Source organism: Dendrobates tinctorius, unplaced genomic scaffold, assembly GCF_039654945.1.
Source record: "Dendrobates tinctorius isolate UK_male_01 unplaced genomic scaffold, ASM3965494v1 ptg000035l, whole genome shotgun sequence".
Lineage (NCBI taxonomy): Eukaryota > Metazoa > Chordata > Amphibia > Anura > Dendrobatidae > Dendrobates > Dendrobates tinctorius.
In genome coordinates this window covers 7,573,540-7,594,670 of record NW_027361703.1, presented here as the reverse complement: position 1 = coordinate 7,594,670, position 21,131 = coordinate 7,573,540, and the positions used below count along the sequence as shown (strand labels likewise).

The following is a 21,131-nucleotide window of genomic DNA, read 5'->3' as shown; positions in this document are numbered from 1 at the left end:
ACATGCGGGAAGTAAGTGATTCTCATGCATTCCTATGGGTGCAGAATCGCGGCAATGCTTTGCGATTCCGCACAAAAGAATGAGCATGCTGCGATTTTTTCCGCGATGCGATTCCACCGCGGAAAAAAGCGCAGCATTAGCACAGTATGTGCGGAATGCCATAGGAATGCATGGGGGGGCATTCTGTACACGATTTTTAAACGTTTTTGCTGCGTTTTCGCGCCGAAAATCAAGGCAAAAACGCTTAAAAATCGCTACGTGGGCACACAGCCTTAACTTGTTCCTGCATTGTGTGTGAAAAGATTTATGGAAGAATAATGAGTTTCTGTATTTTTCTTGCTGGATCTGACTTTGGATTGAGTTTTATAGTGTGAAAAGTGGTAACAAGAGCTGAATTCTCCCGTGTTTTCCTTAGTGATGCAAAATAAATACAAATGCAACATTTTCTAGATTTTTTTTTATTTGCAAATGTGTCTTTAAGAAATATCAAACAAGTGATTTATAGTATCTAAAACATACATCCAAGACACAAACTATTGCTTCTCCATTAAGTCTTTTCTGCTAGATCTATAAATAAAACCTATAGGTTACATGGGTGTAAAAGAATATACACCACAGCAGTGCCACATATAGGGCCAAATTATTCAGGAAAGGGGGTGGGAAGATAAAGAAACAATTACTAAATACTGTTGGGTTTTGCGTTCTAAAACTTTTGTAATTGGAAGATCATACTGAGAAAGCAAATACAAAATCACAACTTTTGTCGGACTCCAATTCAATGAAACCTTGCAGAGAATTCATATAAAAAATAACAATGTTCTACATTTGACATATACAATATATACACTTATTATATGCACAATTAAATTAGGGCTAAATTTGTTTAAACATTATAAATAACTTGCAGCTAAATATTCTACACTCGTGATGGCACGCAAGAAAATCTGGTTCTGCTGTATGGGTCAGTGCGAATCACCTGGAACGAAAGCATTCATTGCATGGTGAGAACACACAGGCCGACTTAGGAGTGCAAACTACGAACTGTTAGGAGCAAACAAGCCTCAGTCATAGGAAAACCATCAGATTCAAAAGTAAATGACCCCTGTAAGTTAATAATCATACTCTTATAAGCCACCGATTTTTGCCTTTAAAAATGGATTCCAAAGCAAGTTTGCTGTATTTATACCAGTGGATGCTAAGCATATGGCGCAGTGTCTACATGTTAACTTCAGTATTGTGTGCAAAGCAATAAAACAAAGCAAACCTGAACTGTAAACCTGTGATCGTCTAAGTAAATAATCTGCAACACACAAATCTTCAATAGCAATTACACATTGCAAACACCAGCCGGCCTGTTTTTTTTTTGGTTTAAAACGGCAAAGCATTTAATATATAAAAAAGACGACATTTTAGCAAATAGAACTATAAAAGGAAACAATTTCTGTGGATTGAGAATGTCAATAAATTGTCTTCACAGGAATGAAACTAAGATGCCCACAAGTCTTACGAAATAATGCAATTTTTGCCTTTGTGTCCCTTCTTTTTGGATTTAGTGGTCCTTTGGCCAAAATGACTATTGGATAGTGCAGACGTGGGACTAGGCAAGTCATCTGTAAAATACTGATATCTTTGTGGTCGTGGCTGAGGAATAGGCTGTCCAAGAAAGTATCCCTCCTCTTCAGAGTCAGAGGAGGATGAGGAACAAGTTGAACACCAAGAGTCATCATCTTCACCATAAAGACCAAAAAACTTATTCATGATTTGGCTTTGCAATCCATAGTCTGAAGCAGCATTTGCATACTGTCCAAAGAGTTCACTGTTTTGAATGTACGCCTGAAGCTCTTGAGGGGATTTATTCTGAAAGACTCTGTCATAATCCTCTGAAGTGTAACATCTAGATTTCTCTCGTGATGGTACTTTTTGGTCTGCTGCAAGATGAAGTGCATTTTCAGAGCGAGATTTTCGGCTTTTCCTACGCCGATGATGATGTGACCTCTCATTGCGTTGCTCAAAATTATACACCCTTCTCCTACTTCTCTCACTCATCGGAGGCTGTCTGATTTCAACGCTGCCGTAATCTCCATTATCAATTACATCATCTGAAAATTTGACTTGTGGTCTTGTCTGTGACTTTGACCTTCTTAGGGCAGACATTTGAACAGGTTTTTCTTCTGGAAGTGCCTTTTCCTGGCAAATTTCCAAGCTTAGACTTTTTAAAGATTCAGAACTCCTGTTCAGCATAGACGAATTAAGAGTTCCCATGTTGCTCATTTTCTCACAATCCCTTGTGTCCAATTCTTGAAAATTTGGGTAAGAGAAGTGTGAAGGGTGTGGTTTACCTTCTCCATCAATGGAAGCTCCTAAAGAAAGAAAAATATGTTAATCCAAGAAGTGATTGCAGTATATAAAATTTGCACATCACCCTCAGTCCACAAAGTGAAAATTCTTTGCAGGGAACCTGTCATCTGGCTTTTAGACCCCAAAGTGATTCCTTCCCCATACCCGTAGATCCATGTCACAGTTGTCATGCAATCAAATTATGCAGCTCACAAGTGCAGGGGAATGACTTGCATTTATAGCCTTTCGCCCACTCGCCATCCTGCCAGTGATCGGTCACTCCTTCTCTGACCTGCTCCCCCAGCTGACATCCCATGTAGGCACAGATATTCCCAAAGGAGACTGACACGAAGTAATGTCATGATAGCGCTGAAAAAGCCAGACTATCCATTTGTTTTATACGTCACCTTCAGGAATTGTGGCGCCTGCATGAGATCAGTTTCGGCGACCTTCTTCCAAGCCTGAGATCTCGTACAGGGGCAATCATTCATGAATTCCAAGAAAGCAGAGACACAAACTTAACACAGTAAAGTATGTGTAATAATTACATCTATGCCATTAGGTGATGTTACTTTGGAGTCTAAAAACCTGCTCATAGGTTATCTTCAACAGCACATAATCATGATTCAAGATTTAAAAAAAATACATAAAGACATACAATCAAGATAACATTTTGATTCATTGAATTATTTTAAAACTCAATTGTCCAGTTACTCGAAGAAAACAAATTACTTTCAGCTTTTAGTTTGTTAGTTTATAGTGTATATATGCACAAGTAACATCACTGGATCCTGGCTTCTTTACACATGAAGTATAAAAATGACATACCTGTTATATTGGACAACGCTAATGAATCCATGGAATCGCATATGTTTTCCAGCTGAGGTTTTATATCAGACAAACATTCCAAGGAGTCTTTATACCATGGTATGTTGTCATGTTTGTTGTAACCAGATGTTCTATGATCCAAGTCCAGCTCTTGTATCTTTCTGCTGCTTGCTGGCCCAGGGTGGCTCCCGTAAGCAGAGTCTCCAAGACCATCTTGTGATTGTGCCCAGTACATATCAGTCTGATACTTTTTACTTGCCAAGCTCTGATTGCGCCCACTTTGTTTTAAATCACTACAGATTTTGACATTTTCCGATATCCATGATTCACCAGATCGATGATCTTCGGCAGGCTGCTGGAAGAGCCCTTTCTCACCAAACTTTATAAGTAATTGAGTCATGTAGTCATCATGCTCAGCCCATTCTTCATGATCCTCTGGAGTCTCCTGCTCATCTCTTCCTTTCCAAAAGTCATTATCATCAAAACCAGCACCTTGCCTTGATAAGCTGAGGTCATCAATCTTACGAGAAAGGGTATCATCAGCATTACCAGACAGTCCAGGGAACTTGTAATTTAATGCTGGAGACAGCAAGAGTGATTGTCTACACTGATCTGCAGATCTGCTGCTCTTTCCCATTCTTACGCTCCTTCTCGACTCCCTAGACCTGGCAGACTGAAATGCTGAATCAGAAGAATCAGAAGCATGGACATCTTCTCCCAAGCTACAGGTTTTGGAGCAATAGATTCGGCCCTTTTTTGGCAGAAAGGGGCATCCAAGTAAGGAAACTTTGCACTGTGCACAAGAAAAACAGCATTCTGTTGCATGCCAGTGCTGGCCATCATAGGTCATTTGGGCATGGTCGACACCTGGAAGGTGAATAGAGAAATACAAATGAATATCATATTGTGATCTGTTCCAAACTAGTACTGAGAACGGCAGAGTTAATTGTGGATGTATGCAAGTTACTTAAACACCAGCTAATAAATCTGTGTCCTGTGCATTCATTTCTAAGCTCTCAAAAAAAAAAAAAAAAAAAAAAAGTAACCTAAAAAAGGTGTACTGAAAATAATTTGCATACTATTGTGTATTTCTTATACACAGTGTTTAGTTTTGCTGATTTAGAGCATTGTAATTAAGGGAAGCAAAATCCAAAGGGGATGCATTTCAATTTAATACACACTTTGAAGTCCTTATCACGCATCACAATACATTACGGTGAGGTTACAACAAAGGTTCCACAGTACCTATATGTTCGCCACAGGATTCACAGTATTCAGCATAATGGGATTCAAAACAGCTACAGCAAAAGGGACGACCATCTTTCATGATGTATCTCTGTCCTCCAAGAACTGTTTCACACTCATAGCAACAAAAATGTTTCATATGCCAGTGACGCCCCTCAGCTTCGGTGCACTCATCAGCAAATATAATCTACAAGAACAGAATATATTAAGTCATTTCAGCAATTTATACTGGATCTTCTTCCTACTTGCACTTATGCAAGTAATGACATCTAAAAACAGTGATCAGACAGCACAACAAAAATGACCTTTTTTGTTATAAATGTATGTATGTGTTGTATACCTCATCACATGCTGAGCATCTTGGTTTAAGTAGTTCAGCGTGGTGCCGACCACAGTGTATTTTTCCATCTTGGTAGAAGTATATGAGATCGACCAGTAGCTCATTACACGTGGAACATGCGAAACATGATGGGTGCCAGCATACCCCTGGACCAGCTCTCGAAACAAAAATTGCTATTTCACCTCCATTAATCTTCTCGCCGCACTGGAGAAAAAGAAAATAATTGTGTAAAAATACATTCAAAGACTCTATACCATGCTGACAGAAAGTTGGCACATGTCATGCTGTTCACATTAAAAGGAAAAGTACTACTTCTGACATAAAACTTACAGGAATTTAAACACCCATTTAAAATCTAAAAGAGAAAAGTCTAATAATCCCCAACCATAAACTGATTCTAAACCAAGAAAAATATTGCTGATTTCAAGTAGATATTTAAAGAACCACGAGCTGATTTTCATTATTTGAATGTGGTTTTAATAAAGTTAGCCATCTGGCTACAATTTGACACTTCTCCCATGGAGAAAACACAAGTCTGCACAGGCACAAGAGATGTGCACATACACAAGCAGACTAGCTGGAGGCGATCGCTCTATGAGCCCTGGTGGAGTGAGAGGTAATACTGTAGTGATGGCACTGGAAGGCACTTATAGATGTGTTGCCTGCAATATAGTCACGCTACTCTCGTGGATGGAAAATGCTGCACCAATTTTATATGGCTTTCTGCACTGCAAAAATGACAAAATGTGGGCTCTGCAAATTACCTGCTCACAGACAGCATGCATCACAGCCCTTGATAAGACTTTAATATTGCCTCTCCCAAGAGCCTCCTTTTTGCGCTGGGTACTGAACAAGATCAGCTCCTTCTTTTCTTCTTCACTTAATGACTGGCAATAACGTACCTATGCGAAGAAAACTTTTTGTCAATACTTGGCATTCGCAGCATGGGGGATTATTTGACACTTGACTGGTACATTCTATAGTTCGATAACCAAACTACTTGGCTCTTAAAAGGAATACAATGACCGACAAAGAAAATGGCATGTGGTTATTAAATGGTACAAACCAGAGCTAAACAAGTTAGTCTATTCACATTCTTGCATGTGGAGAGAAAATCGGACGGCATAAAACCAAACATTAACGGAATACACAATACTGGAACGCTAGAAGGAAGCTGCAATGGGTCTTCCATATCCAAATTATTTCCCTATTGAGGAGTGAAGAGTCATTGACTAAACCAAAGTCTTTTAAGCATTTTCACAGCAAGGAAAATGTAGAAAACTTTCCGTCTTACCTCATTATCATGTGGGGGGAGCTGATACAGTAGCTGCTTGATGCGATACTTTTCACCTGCACTATTCACATAGGGAACTTTTTCTTCCGGCAAACAGGCAAAATATAACTGAACCTGCAGAATAAACCAAAACTGTTTATACAGAGCAACACAAAGAACAATATTGCTTAGAAGACATTAACGTTTGTTGCATACAATGGGCTTCTTTGTATTTCAGATGCATTAACGACAAGGTAAAATGGAGGTGAATCGGCCAAGAAAAGCAAACAATGTGACATTAGGATTGAGGCAGCTTTAGGCTTATGTGATAATGCGCACCAGATGAGCCAACTCAGCACCAGTAGATGGGCAGTTTGCACCCAGCTGCTGAATTGCTTTTCTGGAATGCAAGTTGCACTGACTATTAGGGGATACCATAAATTATACACATTTAATGCAGCTATTATACCCACCTCCTCTACCACTAGTCAACAAGTCCATAGAAATTCCAACATATCTACTGTACCTACAATTACTTTGCATAACGTGAGAAGCCATCTAGAAAACAGACTCCATAAACAAGTTTAATTTGCTTCTTGCATTTTACACATTGGTGAGACAAAAGCTGCTTTGTCAACTCCTGCTGGTAGGTTCATCCCAAGCCACAGCTTTCATTGCTTCCATCTGAGCTTTTTCCAGAGGACCTGAAGTCAACTTCACGGGAGGGGTCAAATCCAAACATGTTTTAGCCAGATGCCAGGTTCTACTCTAAAGAGGCCATTTAACTACATCCTTTCCCAAATACTACGCCAGATAAGCCTTACGTGCTTTAAGCCAGGTCGTAACACTACAGGGCCCTGAGCTTTTCTTTATTTAGAAGTTTTGCTACTGTGTGGAATCACAAGTTCAAGAAATAAACGTACCATAGTATGGAACAACAATATGTCTGGGCAGCAATGAAACACGTTATATAATAAAATAATGTAATCTTCATGATACATTTCTGGGCATGCTAATGTCTAATAAAGTAATAGTAAATATAGAAGAGACATATGTAATCCAAACATGCTTAGGCAGCTATGTGAGCCTACCTGTTCAGGACGAAGGCCTGGTGGAACCCAAGTGTACTCCTCCATAGCACATCCAGAATCATCATCTGATGTGGAGCTCCGCTGACACCCATAAGTGAGCTTGCAGACTTTCTGCTCCATCGCCATAGGCAGATATTTGAATCTTCTATTTCAGGATGTTTCAGTCATTAATTGCTCTAAGGAAGAAAATGAGACAAAAAGTCAACACATTGTTAAATTAAATCTGAAGAATGTCATGCTGAGATAATGTTTTACAGTGTATTTAGTTTAGAAGAAAATCTATATCCATGCGGTGATGTCAAGAGGCCAACTTTGAAATGAATACATGCCATTCAAGGCACCAAAAGCCAGTTCCTCAGATGTCACCTCTGAAGAAGGGACCTCCGTGGTCTGGAAAGTTCATTTGCAACATCAGCAAATCATTTTCTCACAGGTTCATGGGTGGGAAATTTTACAGGTCAAAAGAAATAGGCTTTCACAGAAAAAGTCTGGCAGAACAACGTAAAGTTGTAATAAAATACATTTATTTAACCATTTGTACAAATGTCCCCTGGCAGGTTATCTTGTGTAATGCAGTTCTACATGGTTTATTGGCCAGCATGACATTACTTGAACGGCGTTCTTATACAAAAGATGTTAATACAACACACATTGGAATTTATAAGATTAGGATAAAATAGAGAACTCCCCAACAAAGGAATCTACAGTTTCTCCCAACAGGGATTATAGCCTTTTGACCCTGGATTATACCGGAATGCTGCACTGCTCTTTCCACTATTAACAGTTAAACAAACTTTGCATTCAACAGGTGCAACTCAACTATTCACACGAAGCAACTGTTCACAAGTCCCTTCTGCACACAATGGCAGGAACATCTCTAACCCCCTATACCAACGGTCATCTTTGTGTGTGTGCTTAACATTTCAAGAACTGAATTTGTGATTTTTGCATGATATTGGACTCAGAGACAACCCTATGTGCAATAGATGTAAGACTCAGTCTGCGGATCTTATTAATATGATGTGGTCTTGCCCCAAGCTGGATCGTCTAGGGGAAGAAGTAGTTGATATCATTAACAAAGTTTATTCGGGGGGGCTGGACTGCTCACCTATGGTATGTGTATTGGGGTATGTTGAAGATCTAACGACAGATGAGTATGGCAAAATAGCGGTGGCTGGAATGTTATATATGTTTAGAAAGTTGATAGCACAGCACTGGTTGGATGATCAGACACCCTCCATTCCGGAATATATTAGTAAGGTGAATTGGGTGATTAACATGGAAAAAGCAATTTACTTGGAAAGGTTGTATCGGAAAATTTGAAAAGATTTGGGCATCATGGATAGACAGCACGGGCCTTGCATCTAGAGAGTTAGAGATTCCGATTAGGTCTCATTTGAGTGTACCTTTACTGAATTAAAGAGAAGTCTTGTCTATATGTAGCACATCTGGAGCCTCTCCTGTATCTCTACTTACTGTTATTCGAGGAGACGTTACATTGGATTTTAAGGGATTCAGAAAGAGAATTGGAGGGATCCAATGGCTGGATATCCTTAAAGACAAAAATATCCAGGAAGGATGGGAAATCTTTAAAAATGAAATCATCAAGGCACAATTGTTAACAATTCTGAAAAGAGGGAAGAATAGGAAGCATTTAAGGAAACCAGGATGGATGAACACAGAACTTAAGCACATGCTAAAAAGGAAGAAAAAAAGTTTATAAAATGGAAAGAGGGAGGCATATCTAAAGAAGAATATAATGCTGTCTGCAGAAACTGCAGGGCACAAATCAGATTATCTAAAGCTGACAATGAATTGAGGCTTGCAAGAGATATCAAAAGCAATAATAAAGGATTTTGAGGATATGTCAAAAGTAAAAGAAAAGTCAAAGATGCTATAGGATTTTTACAGGATGAAAATGAAATGGTAAGACAGGATGTTAAGGCGGCCAAACTTTTAAATTCCTATTTTGCATCTGTTTTCTCTCAGAAAGGAAATGTAACATCAACTGTTCTTCACTGTCCTATTAAGGGAATAGAAGAATCCAGGATATCTATAAAAAGAAAGATAGTGAGGAAACACTTAGCTAACCTAAATGAATTCAAGTCTCCAGGTCCAGATGAATTACTCCCCAGAGTACTGAAGGAGATAGCAGAAGAAATTTTTGAACCCCTCTCCATAATCTTTGAAAATTCTTGGAGAACAGGAGAAGTCCCAGAAGACTGGAGAAGAGCAAATGTTGTTCCCATCTTCAAAAAGTGGAAGAAGGTGGACCCAGGCAACTATAGGCCGGTGAGTCTGACTTCTATACCAGGAAAGATCTTTGAACAAATTATTAAACAACATGTATGTCAGGACCTGGATAAGAATGAAGTGATTAAACAGAGTCAGCATGGGTTTTTAACTAATAAGTCATGTCAGACTAACTTAATTTCCTTCTATGACAGAATCACTGATTGCTGAAGTCAAGATATACTATATCTACAGCATTTCCTTGATCCACCCAAAGCATTTGACAAAGTATCTCATACAATCCTTATTGAAAAGAATGACTAAGTATGGAATGGACAAGGCAACTGTTAGTGGATTCATAACTGGCTTAGTGATCAGACCCAAAGAGTGGTTGTAAATGGCTGCACATCCAGTTGAAAGAATGTCTCAAGTAGGGTACCACAGGGCTCTGTCCTGGGCCCTGTATTGTTCAACATCTTTATCAATGATTTAGATGAAGGAATTGAGGGTAAACTGATTAAATTTGCTGATGACACAAAGCTAGGAGGGATAGCTAATACTACAGAAGAGAGAGAGGATTCAAAAAGATATAAATTAACTGGAGAAGTGGGCAGCAACTAACAGAATGGTTTTTAACAGGGAAAAATGCAAAGTACTACATCTGGGCAATAAAAATGAAAAAAAGCATATTCAGAATGGGAGGAATAGGGCTAGGCAACAGCACATGTGAAAAAGACTTGGGTATACTAATAGATCACAGACTGAATATGAATCAACAGTGTGATGCAGCAGCAAAAAAGGCAAATACAATTCTAGGATGTATTAACAGAAGCATACAGTCTAGATCACGTGAAGTCATTATTTCCCTCTACTCCTCTTTGGTCAGACCTCATCTGGAATATTGTGTCCAGTTTTGGGCACCACATTTTAAAAAAGACATCAACAAACTGGAGCAAGTTCAGAAAAGAGCGACCAGAATGGTGACCGGTCTGCAAACCCTGTCTTATGAGGAAAGGTTTGAATATAGAAAATCATGCCTAAATTTAATCACAAATGAACTTAAGTCCAAGAAAGGTGGGCAACTCGGTACTAGAGCATACAACAGACACAATTGAGTTCAGAAAACGCCCAATAAATAAGAGCTACATCATTAGATACAAAATACACACAGAATAATATGTGCAAAAAATATGAATATTTTATTAAACTTTAAAGCATTAAAATACCAGTAATTACAAAATATGAGTCAGTACATTGGTGAAAGACAACATGGTCAGAACACCCGGTAAGATGTGATAGTCAGGTGAATAGGGACTAACAAAAGGGGATTACAGGAGAAATGGATAACCCCAAGTCCTAAAGTGGGCACATAGTCTTTGACTATGTATCAAGTATAAATGCATATAATGCCCTGACTGGGGTAAGTGCCTTTATGTGCCATTGCACTGCTCAGTAGCTAACCTATAAATCCCACAATGTATTGCTAAGCTCCCAATATTCAACCGTCAGTACACATCATAAAGGATTTATTTCTTACCCATAGTGGTGAATCCCGGGGTGGTGGCGGGACCATTGGGCTGTAAGGGCTGTCACATTGTAGAAGGATCAACTTTATTCTCATTTGCACAAGGAAAGACTAGAAGCAATGGGATGAAACTGAATTGGGAGGAGACAGATATTAGAAAAAACTTTTTGACAGTGATCAATGAGTGGAACAAACTGCCACTAGAAGTGGCGAGTTCTCCTTCAATGGAAGTCTTGAAACAGAGGCTGGACAGACATCTGACTGGGATGATTTAGCGAATCCTGCTTTGAGCAGGGGGTTGGACCAGATGGCCCAGGAGGTCCCTTCCAACTCTACGATTCTATGATTGACGCTATATAATATGTTTATTTTTGTTAAGACGGGGGACAATTCAGGGGCGAGGGGGGGTGGGGTAAGGGGACTGCGTTCCCCAGGGTTGTTATACCTGTTTTGTTGGAAAATGTTCAAATAAAAAATATCTGATTTAAAAAAAAAAAAAAAAGTACTGAACTTGTGGCATATAAAAAGGTCCAATGAAGGCAATCCAGACTGTTGGACTGTCCTATCACTGCTAGTCATATCCAATACATACAATTGGCATAAAGAAAATTACCACACACATAACTATCACTAGCCACAGTATATGGGATTTATAACTACCAATTATAGAGATCTATTTTTATTACAGCAGAATCAGATTTGTTTCTTAGAACCACTAAAATTTGGAAATGTAAAAATTTCCAATAAATTTTGTCTACAGAATTAAAAAAAAAAAAAAAAAAAAAAAATCAAACCAATTCATAAAGAAAAAGAAGAAGTCCTTATTTGTGGACTTCCAGAACGCAATGACTCATACAGTATAAGTTACATTCGGAAAACGTGTAAACCGGCTGTAAAGAATACAGAGTCACTGTATGGGTGGGATGAGAACCAAAGCAGAGAGTATGAAAATTTTTTTATGAAACATGTTCTTTTTTTACTGAGCCAATTTCGATTTCTGGGGGATCCACCGGTGGAGACATCGCCTTGGCAAAAGCAGTAAAGCTCAACTGTGTAATGTTCTCAGCCTCAGAAGCTGGTATAAAGAAGGTCTTATCCATAGGAAACATGATGGTCTACCCAGACTGAAATATTAGCATCTGCATACAGTGCAGACCCTGTCACCTGTATAATGGCAGAGTTGTCTCCACAGCTGCTCTCGCGCAGGTCAAGGCTTAAGCTTTCACGCAGACATCTTAAAAAACTACACCGCACATTCAAGATGCAATAGGCAGATTCAAATTATTCTCCAGAGGAGTAGAAAAACATTGGAAAGTTTGGTAGTTTAATGGTATATTTTTATTTTAGGTTTTTCACTACAGCCATGGGATATCAAAAAATACAGAAATATTTCAATTTAGAAGATAAGCTGTTAATTCACAGTGAAGGGGGTTTAGTCCTTCAACACCAAAAAAGCCAAATCATTTCCAAACCAGATGATAGTAAAGTATGTTGAAAAAGAGCATCAATACAGTACTTTTCACACATTACTAAATGAGGTGGAAAAGCATAATATGCTTCAATAAGGACAGTGTTAAACTAATTGATTTGGTGGGTAATCATTATCCATAAAGTAGAATTGTATACTCTTTCTACTGGATGTGGTAATAAGTTATTCTGTCACAAATTAGACTCAGTTGAATTCATTTATTGAATCTTCCCAAATACCATTGTAAAATTCTAGGACAATTCATTTTTGTTATTAAAAATAAAAATATATCACCATGGAAGACCCATAAATCCCCATTTCTTACTTTCTATCACAGTGAATAAAATTTCAATAATTTCACATTAAAAGAAAATGGCCCTACAGGACTGGCTGCGAATTGAAAACTTTACAGGCACCCCATACACTGAGTAATTGTTGAGCAGGATTGGGGGGTGCTCAAGCAGACATACAAGTGAATGCTTTTACAGTTGTACATGTTCTTCAAAGGAAGTGGTAGACTGCTGGACATGTCAGCATGCACAAACCAGCACAGCAGCTGTAAAAACTAATCTTGATATAAGGCTATTTTAAGGCAAAAACTGCAAAGAATAAATAAGAATCTGCTTTAAGTGTAGGACAGTATTTTCTGGAAATCAGTAACACCATAAGTGATTAATCCTCCACCTTTATTGATGTGTTTGGTGTGACAGTTTTCAGTAGGGTGGGAAGCAGTGCTGAAATTTTTAACCCCTGGGCCCCAAAGGACAATTTTTAGAAGGGCCCTTAGCAATCATGGATCTTTAATATTAATTGTCTCCTCATATTGGCAACTGAAATCTCTTGGGCCCCCTCAGCTCCAGGGCCCCAAAGCAATGCCAACCTACTATCGTTAAGACCGTAATGGAAAGGGTTACATCGAGTTGGCAGATACTACCAAGACATCAAGAATCACAAAATTGTGGAGCTTGTTGATATACGATGAAGGGGTCTATAATCCTGAATATGAAGGCCCAGACTAATAAGACAACTGGGTTCTTCCTAGCTAGAATGACAGTATGGAAAGCCATTTGTACCAGTTGTAACCACTACCCTCGGCAAGCATTTCAGTTCAAGTTAAAACTTGTGATGCACCAAGTGAGAGGCCCATCATGCTTTTTTTCCCCCTATGCTATACATTTTCATTACATTGACCCCCCTTGTTGGGCGCTCTCTAGCCACCGCATGCAGAATTTTACCTTTTATAGACACAGATGTCCGAAACAGAAAGATGCCAATGAGAAACCATATAAAAGGCATCAATATAAGCCAATTCAATTGTCCCACACCCTCATTTACGGATGAATCTTTAATTCACATAGAGGCCAGTCACCATGAAACTGTATAATAAAAGATTAGTACTCTAATAACTTGTAGTAAATCATCCACTTCAAAAGAGTGAGTGGTGATCAAGAAGTCCTGATGCTAGGGTAGAGGAGGGGCAACACACATTTAGAACTAAAACAAGTAGTTAAGCTAGCAACAATAAAACCTTTAGTGGCCATCATTCCCCGTTTTTTGGGATCTGTCCTGTCATGACCTTTGGGAAACAGAAGCTGACTAGTCCAATGTACTCAGATATTTACATCTCACACCATCACCTGCTGAACTGAACAACACTCTATTGTTCTTTATATTATGGGAGGCATTGAAACAGATTTCCAGGAAGAGGGCACCCACAAGTTAAACCTGTCATAAGGTTTATGGTACAAACAAAAAATGTATAGAAAAATTCTATACCACAAAAACAGGTCTGATGAAATCTGATAGCATAAACACACATTATCGTTATGGATCAATCAATTGCTGGGTCTTCAACACTCACCAGCTATACTGAACCTTTGGAAATATTCTTTTGTGTGGGCAGATTAAACAGGGGCATGTATAAGGAAATCCAACATTCCCATGAAATTTAAAGCGCAGCCAGACCACCTGCAGATCAGACAGGCCAGCTGACAACAAACGTGCACATGCTACCTACAAATGCAACGTTTGTTCCATAAAAGGGATCAAATATGGGGCCATCTTGTATGTCATCTAGAACAGAGGCACACTGAGGAACCTGAGCAGACCTGACCCCTCTTTGCCTACAGCTTCATGGTTCAGGCATCAACATCCAATTAACCTCACTTACATAAAGCCATGAGATTAAGTGTCTGAGCTCCATGTAGCATGAAAATAACTACAGAGAAATGAAAACAGGTTTGTAGTCGGCAGACCAGAGGATAATACAAAATACTCAACTATCATTTCCAATGATCCCATATTTACGGCCACATATTAAATACATTAACAAAAGATAAAAAAAAAATGGGTAAATAAAAAATATACTAAAAAGAATATAATGAATAAGCAAAATATTAAAACTACATGTAGCGATGCCATTGGATTTAGGTCTTGATATTACCTCAAGTGGTTAGGTAGCAGAACTGTTCCAGTGATTTATACGACACCAAACAAATCCTTTGGAGACGTTTCAAAAGGCAGCTATACATACAACTTGATGTAACTTTCCATTCTGTCCAACTGAGCACTGCAAGCCATACCCTACCTGTACTTAAAAGGGCCAGCCCCTCTACTTATTCATGCTGTCACTGGCCCAACCCCCCATTCATCCCTTTGATTACCCAAAATTCCAACAACACAGGATCAGATGGCCACCAGCAATCCCAGCTTCTTTTACCCAAGGCCCATACATAAGAACTTTGGCCACTCCTAACCTTACAGTGCCTTGCTGTAGGGATCACCCCAGGTGGCTCTGTGTAAGCAGACTTGCATGGGAGAACAGCTTTCCTGCCGCCCAATGTGGACACTGCACAGTATGTACAACTAATTAGGTGCAGGCAGCAAAGTTTGGCCATTAACATCAGTTTCAGGGCTGATTGTGATCTATGTCATTTACAGTTTTAGTTTATTAATCTACAAATCCCACTTACCCTTACTAAAGAAATAAAAACTAATCACTTAAGAGGATTTGTTCAACAATAGCTTTCCACAATGAGTGGCAACCTCAGGCAATAGATTTAGTTTTTAACCAATGTAATCCATTTACAAACAGTTACCTCTGACACTTCAACCTCCAGCAAAACACACCAAAGCATTGACAGGAAGATTAATACAATGCAATCTGCAATTTGGGTAACCTTGATGATTGAATCTCCTGGTTTTACAGTGCCCCCCCCCCCCCCCCACTCTTAGTGTATTTTGTGTTTTGCTATCTCAACCTGGAATTTCATGTTGTTTTTTTTAGGGTTTGCATCAGTTAATGTAAAGAACATGCCTACAACTGTGAACATTTGGTTTTCTTTTTATTGTGAAGCAAACAAAATAGGACTAAATCTTCAGTGTGTATAATTATTCACCCCCCCCATCCTCCTTCCTAAAGTCAGTACTCTATAGAACCTTCCTTTGCAGCAATTACATATGTAAATTGCTTTGGATAGGTCTCTATGAACTTTCCATATCTTGCCATTAGGACTTTTGCCCATTCCTCAATTTAAAACTTCTCAAGCTCCTTAAAGTTAAATGGTTTCCTCTGGTGAACAACAATATTCAAGTTTGCACACATTCTCAACTGGATTAAGGTCTGGGCTTTCACTAGGCCTCTCCAAAACATTTACACGTTTCCCCTTATATCACTCGAGTGTTTAGCAGTATGTATTGGGGTCGTTGTCTTGTTGGAAGGTGAACCTCCGTCACAGTCACAAATCACTGACAAACAGGTTTTGCTCAAGAATATCCCTGTATTTCACATCAAATATCATTGTCTCAACTTAGACCATTTTCCCTTTCCCTGCTGCATTTTCCACTAATAGGTCTGACCCATGGGGTTTTTGACTTTCTCTGGATCAACGTGTTAATTCTATAACCTAACTCTATGAACTTAAAGGAATTTTGATTTTAAATCAATAGATTTTGGAATAATTTCCACTATTGGATGTGTACATAAAATGTTCCTTTGTGGAGAATATAATAAATGTGCCCCTGCTGTGTAATGGTTGTGTGACTGTACAGGAACATGGTCTGATCATACCACAGCTCCTGGGCAGGGTAGAAAGAAAAAAAAAAAAAAAAAAAAAAAGTACACAGACATTACAGTAGGGTTCACAGCTGATTATTTTTATGAGGTAAAACATTTAACTGCCTGTTTTTAAACAAAATGTTTTACTTCAAAGAACCAGCTCTGATCCCATGCTGTAATGTCTGTATCCTCACTTTTGCTTCCTCCACGGCCCAGGAGCGTTGGTCTGATCATACTATGTGCAGTCAAACACAGCATGGGCATATTTATAAGATTATCTCAGCACAGGAACATTTTATGTACAGAGTACTGAAGGAGATAGAAGACATTTTTGAACCACTCTCCATAATCCTTTTAAATTCTTGGAGAACATGAGAAGTCCCAGAAGACTTGAGAAGAGCAAATGTTGATCCCATCGTCAAAAAAGTGGAAGAAGGTGGACCCAGGCAACTATAGGCCGATGAGTCTGACTTCTATACCAGGAAAGATCTTTGAACAAATTATTAAACATGTATGCAAGTACCTGGATAAGAATGAAGTGATTAAACAGAGTCAGCATTGGTTTGTAACTAATAAGTCATGTCAGACTAACTTAATTTCCTTCTATGACGGAATCACTGATTGGGTGGATCAGGGAAATGCTGTAGCTATAGTATATCTTGACTTCAGCAAAGCATTTGACAGAGTATCTCACACAATCCTTATTGAAAAAATGGCTAAGTATGGAATGGACATGATTTGTCACATGTGTGTGATTTACCATCTTATTGGTGGACTCTATCTTAAATATCCCTCACTTCCCTTTTCCCATCACCCCTTGAGAAAGGCCATTTGCCGAAACGTGCGTTGGGGGGGGGGGGGTCATACCTGGGTGGACCTCCATTTACCATTCCAACAGGTAAAGATGTTTGCATTATGATTCAGAGTTATCTTTATACTAGTACATCCTGTTGGGTTGTGTATGTAATATGTTTAGTTTGGGGATGGGTGCTATATTTCCAATGTTACTAGCATAACTATGTCTAAGCAACCTGTTCTCCCCTACATTGTCCATAAGCCCTATGTATGCCCCACTTGGTCGCCCTCGTGCTACCATGGTCATGTTTGACTTGTTTTCACCCTCCCTATACCTTGGTCATATCACAATAAAGATTCAATGTTTTACCTTTTGAATTCATTTAGTCTTTTGGACTTTTTTCGATCGCTTGTTTTTTTCTGTGTATGTTTATGTTGTTTGCGATTGTCCATATTTTCCGTTTGCATATTAACCCTTTACTCTATAGCACATATTAGTATATATGGGTTTCTTATCCTTAATTTGGTTATAAGGCAACTGTTAGGTGGATTCATAACTGGCTTAGTGATCGGACCCAAAGAGTGGTCGTAAATGGCTGCACATCCAGTTGGGAGAATGTCTCAAGTGGGGTACGACAGGGCTCTGTCCTGGGCCCTGTATTGTTCAACATCTTTATCAACGATTTAGATGAAGGAATTGAGGGTAAACTGATTAAATTTGCTGATGACACAAAGCTAGGAGGGATAGCTAATACTAGAGAAGAGAGAGAGGATTCAAAAAGATACAAATAAAACTGGAGCAGTGGGCAGAAACTAACAGAATGGTTTTTAACAGGGAAAAATGCAAAGAACTACATCTGGGCAATAAAAATGAAAAAAGCATATACAGAATGGGAGGAATAGGGATAAGCAACAGCACATGTGAAAAAGACTTGGGTATACTAATAGATCACAGACTGAATATGAGTCAACAGTGTGATGCAGCAGCAAAAAAGGCAAATGCAATTGTGACACCCCCAGGAGTATGGTCACCACACTGGCATTGCCTTCCTCCAGGGAGGGTGATGTCAGGCTTGGAAGCAATGAAGGGTCTCTCTGGCAGTTAACCATAACATGCAACAGTTCCCACTCCGGGCCAGCAGAGGGAACTCTGAACCAGAGATGGGGGAGGAGTGCGCTCTGAGGGCCAGGAGGCGAAATTAGGAGTTCGTGTGAGGAGGCCGAAGTGTGTAGACGTGGAGAGAGAAGCTGGGAGACTGAGCGGAGTTGAGAGCCCATTCCCAGCTGGAGTGCATGATCTGTAGCCTCGTCTCCACGGTTGTATGGATACTGAAGGTCCTGCAACAGAAATCAGAGGAATAGGAAGCTGTAAATTGTTATGAATGAGTCACCGTAGGAGGCAAAAACAGAAATACAAGCAAAACCAGAGAAGTTGGCAGCTATCGGATTGCAGACCCCTGAACCTATCAACAACTAGCAGTAGCCGTGGGGGGGTTCCTATGGTGCCCTAGACCCCTCGATCACAGCCGGAGAACTAAATAGCCTAAAGACAGAAAGGGAAATCTAAACTGCCCCAGAGCAGACCCCAAAGCAATAGGCAGCCCCCAACATATAATGACGGTGAAGCAAGATGAAAAAACACTCACACAGATAGAAAGATAGGCTGAGCAAACGATGGGGCCCAAGCTAACTAAATAGGACAGGATAGAAAAGCTGCTGTCTGCAATCCGCCAAAACCCTATCAAAACAAGAGCCAACAGACTGATAGGGAAAAAAGCCCTGAAGAAGCTACGCTTCAAAAAGACTATATCAGTACTCAGGAATTTTCTGAAGACAGAGCAAAAAGGAATTCAGCTCACCTCAGCAGGAAAGGCAGAAATCCAGAAAAACAAGACAAAACAAAACCAAAACGCAGAGCAGAAAACTTAGCTTTTGAGAAGCAGGAATCAGACTGGTCTCCTAGAATCCCTCAGAGTAATCACCCGCAAGGCAGAAGGGCGTCGGCTGCCTTATATCCAGTCAGCAATTCCAGTGACCCAGTCATCATCATCCTGCCCAGGTGCTTGGTAATCAGCCTCACTACCTTCCTTCACTAGAAGAGGGAGTTCATCAGACCTCAATGGTGAAGGGAAAAATGAACTCAACAGTAAATGCTCTATTCCCACCTAAGACTCGGAGGCACAACAGCAACGGGTGAGCCAAGAGACAAGATAGAAGGCTACAGCAGTGCCATACGAGCTAGATCTGAGGGGGAACAAGAAGGAGGAACTTCAGTGTAAGACAGTACTGCAGGTACCTCAAGTAAGCGCTAGGAAGGAGACTACACAACCTATCTGCATAGAGAGATTCCTGAGTTGCTTCCAGGATAATTAGCTCCTGTGCCATCTGTAATCGGGACCCTGGACTGCATTTGCCAAGCCAAAGTAAAGGTAAAGAAACCGCACCCCGCTGTGTCCTTGCCTTCTCCCTACAGTTGTGGCCAAAAGCATTGACACCCCTGCAATTCTGTCAGATAATACTCAGTTTCTTCCTGAAAATGACTGCAAACACAAATTCTTTGGTATTATCTTCATTTAATTTGTCTTAAATTAAAAAACACAAAAAGAATTTTCCTAAAGCCAAATTGGATACAATTCCACACCAAACATAAAAAAGAGGGTGGACAAAAGTATTGGCACAGCTTCTCTAATTTGTGTAATTAACAGCACCTGTAACTTACCTGTGGCACCTAACAGGTGTTGGCAATAACTAAATCACACTTGCAGTCAGTTTACATGGATTAAAGTTGACTCAACCTCTGTCCTGTGTCCTTGTGTGTACCACATTGAGCATGGAGAAAAGAAAGAAGACCAAAGAACTGTCTGAGGACTTGAGAAACCAAATTGTGAGGAAGCATGAGCAATCTCAAGGCTACAAGTCGTCTCCAAAGACCTGAATGTTCCTGTGTCTACCATGCGCAGTGTCAAGAAGTTTAAAGCCCATGGCACTGTGGCTAACCTCCCTAGATGTGGACGGAAAATAAAAATTGACAAGAGATTTCAACGCAAGATTGTGCGGATGTTGGATAAAGAACCTCGACTAACATCCAAAGAAGTTTAAGCTGCCCTGCAGTCCGAGGGTACAACAGTGTCAACCCGTACTATCCGTCGGCTTCTGAATGAAAAGGGACTGTATGGTAGGAGACCCAGGAAGACCCCACTTCTTACCCCGAGACATAAAAAAGCCAGGCTGGAGTTTGCCAAAACTTACCTAAAAGCCTAAAATGTTTTGGAAGAATGTTCTCTGGTCAGATGAGACAAAAGTAGGGCTTTTTGGGCAAAGGCATCAGAGTTTACAGGAGGAAAAAAAAAAAAAAAAAAAAAAAAAAAAGGCATTCAAAGAAAAGAATACGGTCCCTACAGTCAAACATGGCGGAGGTTCCCTGATGTTTTGGGGTTGCTTTGCTGCCTCTGGCACTGGACTGCTTGACCGTGTGCATGGCATTATGAAGTCAGAAGACTACCAACAAATTTTGCAGCATAATGTAGGGCCCAGTGTGAGAAAGCTGGGTCTACCTCAGAGGTCATGGGTCTTCCAGCAGGACAATGACCCAAAACACACTTCAAAAAGCACTAGAAAATGGTTTGAGAGAAAGCACTGGAGACTTCTAAGGTGGCCAGCAATGAGTCCAGACCTGAATCCCATAGAACACCTGTGGAGAGATCTAAAAATGGCAGTTTGGAGAAGGCACCCTTCAATATTCCAGACCTCATCTGGAATATTGTGTCCAGTTTTGGGCACCACATTTTAAAAAAGACATCAACAAACTGGAGCAAGTTCAGAAAAGAGCGACCAGAATGGTGACCGGTCTGCAAACCCTGTCTTATGAGGAAAGGTTGCAGGATTTGGGAATGTTTAGTTTGCAAAAGAGAAGACTGAGAGGAGACTTAATAGCTGTCTA

At 39.8% G+C, this 21,131-nt stretch overlaps 1 protein-coding gene across 1 annotated transcript in view; it reads right to left on the bottom strand.

The window, feature by feature from the left end:
- Positions 1-442: 442 nt before the first annotated feature.
- PRICKLE1 (prickle planar cell polarity protein 1) overlaps positions 443-21,131 on the bottom strand; it is a 105,219-nt gene continuing 84,530 nt past the window's right edge. The window contains exons 2-8 of the mRNA XM_073573241.1: positions 7,115-7,290; positions 6,045-6,158; positions 5,515-5,652; positions 4,751-4,954; positions 4,411-4,597; positions 3,166-4,032; positions 443-2,360 (exon numbers count right to left, since the gene is read on the bottom strand). Of these exons, the coding sequence (XP_073429342.1) occupies positions 1,504-2,360; positions 3,166-4,032; positions 4,411-4,597; positions 4,751-4,954; positions 5,515-5,652; positions 6,045-6,158; positions 7,115-7,240 (2,493 nt within the window). The 5' untranslated portion in view covers positions 7,241-7,290 and the 3' untranslated portion in view covers positions 443-1,503. The remainder of the gene's footprint in view (positions 2,361-3,165; positions 4,033-4,410; positions 4,598-4,750; positions 4,955-5,514; positions 5,653-6,044; positions 6,159-7,114; positions 7,291-21,131) is intronic.